Genomic DNA, 7,433 nt, shown 5'->3' with positions numbered 1-7,433 from the left:
AACATTGACATTGAAATATTCATAAACAACGTAAAGAAATCAACAGACGATAAAATTGTACATACTTAATTAGATAACTCAAAACAATTTTGTTTATGATTAATTCGAATTTTCACTTTACTTTTTAATTCTCACTGTTACTATTGGTAGCAAACTTATCCATCATCTAGCAAAAAAACTGCAATTACGATAGAATAGTTCTGCCAATCACCGATAGAGTGTGCTTAATACTCTGACAGAGGGGCCTGTTCATCAGAAATGTTAGTTTTCACTCGAGCTTTACTCTTGGTGTGGATCGTGAGGCGAGTTTCTTGTGTTGTGATTGGTTGGGGCTATCTTCTGTGGTAATTCTTTTGTACGTTTAACATTTTATTAAATGACAGAGGGTAAATAGAATGGCATTGACTTTATTATGGCAGCTGTTTAATTATTGTAATTATAATGAGCTGTAGTATGAATTTTTCGTAATTTGACAGAAACATTATTGTTATCCTTACTATCGTCTGTGTTGATCCACTACTAAACAAGCAATGCTGCTTATTCAAGAAGACCAAAGGTTTTGTAAAACATTTTTATGGGTGACTTTCGGTACGATTCTGTTATTAATTAATTCTGGTGAATCAACGACAGTATCAAAAGGTGAGTGATGCATTCAAACTCGGGAATTGCTATCTACTCTGAATATAAAATTTCATAATTAAATGGAATTGCGTTTCCTTGTTTCTGAAATGTCATGTTAAAAACAAAATTTGGAGGGTTTTTTTTTTGGTGGTGGGGAGTATCTAAGAAAATCTATTATCTTTAGTGTTAATAGGTTAACGAAATGTACTTCTCCAGTTTGCCCCTATTTCTTGTTATTGCTTCGTTTCTTGATCTTAAATAAATATGAGATATTTTTTTTATTTTTAGACGCTTTTACTTTGATTTTTTCTTTCTTTATACACGAACAATGACCAACAAACTATTACAAAACATTTTCTTCGTAGCTTATTAAAGAACAGTCAGAAGACATTCGATATTTGCGCACGGATTTTGCTTTTTTTGTTATTCTAAAACGTGCACATTAAACTGTAGTTAACTTTTGACTTTCCATTTTTTAAAACAAGTAAGTTCTTGTTTAGTTCTATTTTAAGTGTAACTTGTTGTTGTTTTTAATTTCGCGCAAAGCTACTTGAGGGCTATCTGCGCAATTTGTTTATTTAAACTGAAAGTCGATACTTCCTTTCGAGGCTAATCTTTATAAGTTAAATATCGTCGAAACTCTTCCTTTCTAGCAACTTATTAGTATCTTTCAAACAGATTGATTGTCGGATTAGTATAGAAATAGTTTTATTGCTGATGGTCAGATCTAATACACATTCTTCGAATTTATAGTCAGTCGTAAAGGAGTTTTAATTTTATGATATACGTACGAGTTTGACTTGCCACACACGTGTTACATAAATAGAAGCTATTGTCCACCGGAGAATAAAGTAGGTCAATGAAAAAAAGTTTAATGTAAATGCAGATAAACCACACTCAGTGGTATTGTTTTAAATATAAATTTGTATTCTGCGGTGGACATTTTACTTTTCACTGAAGACTATAATTAGACATACAAATATTACAAAACAACCTAAGTTTTATCTGGCAACTCCAAAAATAGTGTTTTGAATGGGGCTGTCTGACGTTCAATGCCTTTTGTAAAATTTAAACTCTTGAGGACCAAACACATTTTGTGTTCTTTGTCGACCGTTTTTTCTCAACAACTGTTTCATTACTTTGCGATACTCTACATGCATTTTTAAGACATAAAAAATACAATCAACTCAATATTAGTTGAATGTAGAATATTTGTGTATTACGTTACTGGTACAAGATTAAATACAAAAGCACTCTAAAAATTATCAAAAATTTCGGAGAGAATAAATCACCACTACGTATGTTGTTTACGATGTAGTTTAATATTATGCCATATTACTTACCTTCTTCAGACTCCGTAATTATTGTTGGTTTTATATATTTTAAAGGTTCTGTAATTATGGACATAAATATTTTACTTTCGACTTGGGCAACATACTTGAATTTAAAGACAATTAACCACACTACTATTTTTGCCTACATTTAACAAAGTGCTAAATGTCTATCATTCATATGTATATACAACACTCAGTCACACACACTGTAAAAGATGTGTCGGTGATGTATATTTGGAAGGAAAATATTTAAGATTTCGTTCAGCCTTTGTATCAAATAAATGTATCGTTTGTAGAAAATAGATAAAATTAAAACAAATAAATGACGTTATTAAAAATGCTTGAACACTCCAAGAAGAATTTGTTAGCGACAAAAAAATAATCTGTCAAATTCACATAATAATAGTAATATCAAACATTCAATATACATATCACTGCACCTTTAAGGGTTTTTGATATTTTTTCTTTCTAATTTCGCTTATTATCTCAGCATGTTTGCATGAGACTTGATCGTTCCACTAATTTATGCTAATTATAAAGGTTTATGAGAGGAATATTTTTAGTTTTTTTATATGTCAATTTTAATACATAATAAATCCAATCATCTGAGCTCGTGATTTTGTGTTGCATGAATCATTTCGATGACTTGAGGTTGTGTAGTTTTTAAAACATTTTTTAGTTTGATTGGTACGTTGAAGAATGAGGATGCCTCGGGTTATATTTTTGGATGGTTTGTGCATAACTCAGTATTTCACAGACGTTCATAAATTATTAAAATTATTATTTAAATATATTGATCATCAGTGACCTTAAATTTACATAAACGCAATTTCATCGTCCTTGCGCTGAAATGAAAACTAAAAAGTAATATTCCAGTTTCCCGCACGCTGTGTCTACTTTCCACCCCTTATATAACTACATTCGTAAATACGATTATAGTTGCTGTTACAAGTTATCTCAACTTTATAATTTGTGATTTTCGAAACGCTTACAGAGGGTCACATTTATTTTTCTTGTTTTTAGACTATAAAAATAAGTTTATACTAACTTGTTGAAATTAAAAAACTACATATAAGCAAAGTGCACACCGAAAAGTTGTTCCAAGTTTTACTCTTCCGGGTAACGTAAACTGGTAATCTATTTTCACATACCGATGATTCCAAACTAGGCCTGCTCTTATTCTTGCTACATAACTTGAAAATAAGAACAGAGATGTTTTGTTTGTCTTATTTTAAATTTCACGCAAAGCTACCCGAGGACTATCTCCGCTAGCCATCGCATTATAACGTACCCACGGCTAAAAGGGGCGAGCATGTTTGGTGTGACAGGGATTCGAACCCGAGATAAAACGTTATATAATCACATCTGTTGGCCAACTTTGCGTTTCACAAATTAATGTATTAAGAAATATGATGAGGCTTACGCATGACTGCAACTGCTTAATTATATTTTTTTCCTAAGTTAATTTAGTATATATCCGAACAAAACTGTTATAGAATAAAACCATTCAATATTTTAAAATTTTTATCACAAAGAAAAATTTGTATGAAATGTGATGCAGTGTTGGTCAAGTTATTTTAAAAGTCGCACTGTAATAAATTAAAACACTCAGTTAAACTAAATGTGTTAAAAATAGAGTTTCGAATAATTGGATGGCACTTTACTTTTCTTGATAGAAGGGTATGTTTGTAAATACAATCATTTTTATTTGAAATAGTTAATCGACGTAAAAAAAAAGTTGTGGCTTGTCTCAAGGATGTATTTCAAAACTAAAAGATATTGCCTGTTTTAACGTTGTCCATTAATGTCTTCCTCTTTCCCTCTGTAATACCCTTTTACTTTTGTTTATTTCTAATTAAACAAAATGTTACACCGTGGGCTATTTGTGCTGTGCTTACCACCAGTATCGAAATAATACGCGGTTTTTAGCGATGTGAGCCCTCAGACTTCCCGCTGAGCCACGGGGGAGGGGGGGCACCTTAAAGCGAAAAAGACATTCGGTTTCCAACAGATAGTTATTCAACTTTCAACATTTTTTTTTACAAACAGTGAATTCTACGTTTTAATTATTTTCATATTGCGTGCAAACTGTAACAAAAGTGTACTCTACACAGACTACTCATCATTTCTTAAAGAAAATTTTTTAAATAGTAGTGAAACAATTGAAATGAAGTTTGTTACATTTTACGCTAAACATAGAGAGTAAATTTTTATCTATTATGCAAATATTATGGTGTAAATTTTTGTAACACCAAAGTTTTCTGTATATTTACCCAGGTAAATCATGTTGTTTTTCCAAATGTTAATAGTAGTGCACTCAGTGCTTTCGCGTTCAACGTAAACAGGATGTACCCACCCCTATGCTCCCGCCAGGGATAATGTATGTTTTGTACGGGATCAGTTGTTAGTTCTTTTATCACGGTATCTGGTGGGCTGGAAACACGCAGAAACATGAGTATGAAAGAAATCTCTCTCTCCAAGTTTTGAAATTTTTGCTAGTTTCCTGGTACGTGTGGTGTAACCTTTTGGGTTAAACTTGAGCTTAAAGTATAACGTCAAGAAAAGAATCGCCTTCCTTCTAGTCCAGAACAATCCTGTTTAGTAAAGTCATTTAATCCTCAGAAGTTTAAAGAATGCACTGATATACACCATACGAAACTATTTAGTTGTAAGTCACCTTTTCTTAATTTCAAAATCATAGAATGGTGTCTTTGTTTTTGTTCGAGTCCCATTTATTTAAACCCTTCTTAACTTATCTCTTAGTATCACACTCACAATACCTATCTATCAGGTTTTCCGAAGAATGCCACAGACAAGGTTATTAGGTTAAACATTTGGTAGTTTTTTATTCTTGAGCTTAAGACAGATGGCGCTCCTCCACTTCAACTTTATTTTGTCAAGTCTGCATTTATTGAGACAGTTAAATGCTCACAGGAGATGTACGTTGGAGATCAGGTAAGCGAAAATGAAGTACAGTGTGAAAGAATTTCAATTAGTAACTAGAACCTTTTGCCAAAAGTATGAACTAACAAACATGTCTGTTGTTTTACCTGGAGTGAAGGCAAGAGAGTATAGTAGTGACGTAGGGGTCTTCCTGAACTGCCAAACAACTCAACCTCCAGTGGTTATCTCAGAATTATGGAAAAAACTTAACAGCTATATATCGTTGTCATGCTTATAAGACATCTGGGTGTTCTAAGATTGAATACCAGTAATTTTAAGAAACGTTTAAGTGGTCAAACAGCAGTAATGCTAAAATGCAGCACTGGTTCATGTTACCAGTGGCTAGGAGATAGTATGAATGTCAGGTGATGCAAGAAGGACTAATTATCCATGGTGCATACAGGAAGTTTCAAGAATGGAAAGGCTGTTGAAATGATTTTTAAGTTAGCTAGCTGTCCATAAAATCTTTGTTGAAAGAAAGCTATGTTCCTGTAACTACTAGGCACCATGGAGAACTAGTGTTTTCATCTCTTAGTTATTCCAACACTTTAACAGTAAAGAAGCTGGGAGTGGACGCCTGTATCTTTTGTCACAGTTAGATGGTGGTGATATGAAATACAGCATTCAGAAGTATTACCCGGAAACACGTGAGCCATTTCCTAAAGTATTTCAAGCAAGTTTTTGCTCGGAATACTGGACACAAGAACAAGTTATGCAATGCCTAATGCTGAATGTGAATAGTCCATTGCTAGAGAAATAGAACGCTTTATAAAGAAGTGACTAGGTTGAATCAACATTATAACATTGTGGACAAGTGAGGAAAATACGGTATCAAGTTCAAGGCTTATAGGGCCCGGCATGACCAAGCGTGTTAAGGCGTGCGACTCGTAATCCGAGGGTCGCGGGTTCGCATCCCAGTCGCGCCAAACATGCTCGCCCTTTCAGCCGTGGGGGCGTTATAATGTGACGGTCAATCCCACTATTCGTTGGTAAAAGAGTAGCCCAAGAGTTGGTGGTGGGTGGTGATGACTAGCTGTCTTCCCTTTAGTCTTACACTCCTAAATTAGGGACGACTAGCACAGATAGCCCTCAAGTAGGTTTGTGCGAAATTCAAACAAACAAACAAATCAAGGCTTATAGACATCAAACTCATGAGAACCTGACAATTTATGTGGCTGACATATGATATCTGTATTGCAAACCATACCCCAACATAGTGCATAAACAACTTCATCAAATAGTTATCTTGGCTGAATCTGTTTTTGTGGTGAGAATATATGAATTAATCATGGAATAAGTTACCAAAGAAACTGGAGCCAACAGCAATAATTTCAATGTTCAAGACTGTTGAAATGTTCTTTGAAGATAAACATTTTTGCTACGCTCATAATACTCAATCCCAAGTTCACTTTATGGAAGCATCACGAATGGCTGTGCTACAGTCACATTGAGATCCTATTACCTTGGAAGAGTTGTTTTTGGTACAAAAATGAGGTAGGTATCCCACATTTTCAAACTGTATCACTCTTCATCAGGCCCATGCACATGCTTGGCAGGTAAAACGTGAGAGCCAAAAGGAATTTTGGATTAAGTAAACCAATATCCTTTCTACCATCAGTTTCAAAATCCTATGGGACGAGATTCGAAAGGTCAATGGAGAGTATACTTCTGCCTCTCTTTTGATCTTGCTTTCTGGCCAAAAGATTGCTGATGCTCAAAGCATCGCCGATACTCTCGGGAAATTATTTTCTCGTACATCTGGTATTTCTGCTTCATTCCACACCTTAGGTGTCAAAACTCGGGCACAGTAATTGCCTCTTTTTTTTTTTTTTTCGTGACGGTCATTTCTGCCACTGTTATCACACCTTTACACGGGTAGAGCTCAAGCTTGCTCTTCATTGACCTAGCAGTACATCAGTATGACACATGATGATATTCACTACAAGATGTTGCTCCATTTCTCTCCTGCCTCTTATGCTATTCTTTTGGATGTTTTAACTGGATCTGGTAAGATAATGTTTTTTCTGATGCTTGGCGCTGGGCTTTGTCTTCCCTTTTTCTAAACTTGGGAAGGATTCCAAGATTCCTTCAAAACACTAACCATTTGAGAGGATCGTCAACGCTTGACTTGTTTGCTTCCTCGTATCAAACAACTTCCTCTTGCCCGCCCACTGTGGGTTTTGACAACAATACTCTACTGTGGACAACCTGATTTGACTTGAAACGTCAATCAGAGAAGCCAGCATCATCTTGAGTCAATATTTGACTGTTAAAAGGCTTACGATACTGCGTGGGGGCATGGCATTTTGCGAGACCATTTAAAAAAAACAATACTCTGATCTATAACTTTGAGATTAAAAACGGTTAATTTAAGTAGTCCTCAAGCAGCTTTGTGTAAAATTCAACTAAAACTTCAGAAATATGTTATTCAAAGCTCTTCTTTTAACTACACAGTATCTGTTTTCTAACACTTCGGTGAAATATTCTTTTCTTTATAAGAATCCTGTTTAAATGCAGCTGGCTCAACAGTTAGTC

General features: G+C 34.5%; 1 protein-coding gene across 3 annotated transcripts in view; it reads left to right on the top strand.

Moving 5' to 3' along the window:
• Positions 1-270: 270 nt before the first annotated feature.
• The window catches only part of LOC143247473 (A disintegrin and metalloproteinase with thrombospondin motifs 9-like), a 216,168-nt gene continuing 209,005 nt past the window's right edge, over positions 271-7,433 (top strand). For all 3 annotated transcript variants that reach the window (XR_013026563.1, XM_076495683.1, XM_076495682.1), the window contains exon 1: positions 271-639. Coding sequence is in view for 2 of the 3 variants with exons in the window: in XM_076495683.1 (XP_076351798.1) it covers positions 531-639 (109 nt within the window). In the remaining variant the exon portion in view is untranslated. The remainder of the gene's footprint in view (positions 640-7,433) is intronic.

The sequence above is a fragment of the Tachypleus tridentatus genome, chromosome 3, assembly GCF_004210375.1.
Source record: "Tachypleus tridentatus isolate NWPU-2018 chromosome 3, ASM421037v1, whole genome shotgun sequence".
Taxonomy (NCBI): domain Eukaryota; kingdom Metazoa; phylum Arthropoda; class Merostomata; order Xiphosura; family Limulidae; genus Tachypleus; species Tachypleus tridentatus.
This window is presented reverse-complemented; position numbering and strand designations above follow the sequence as displayed.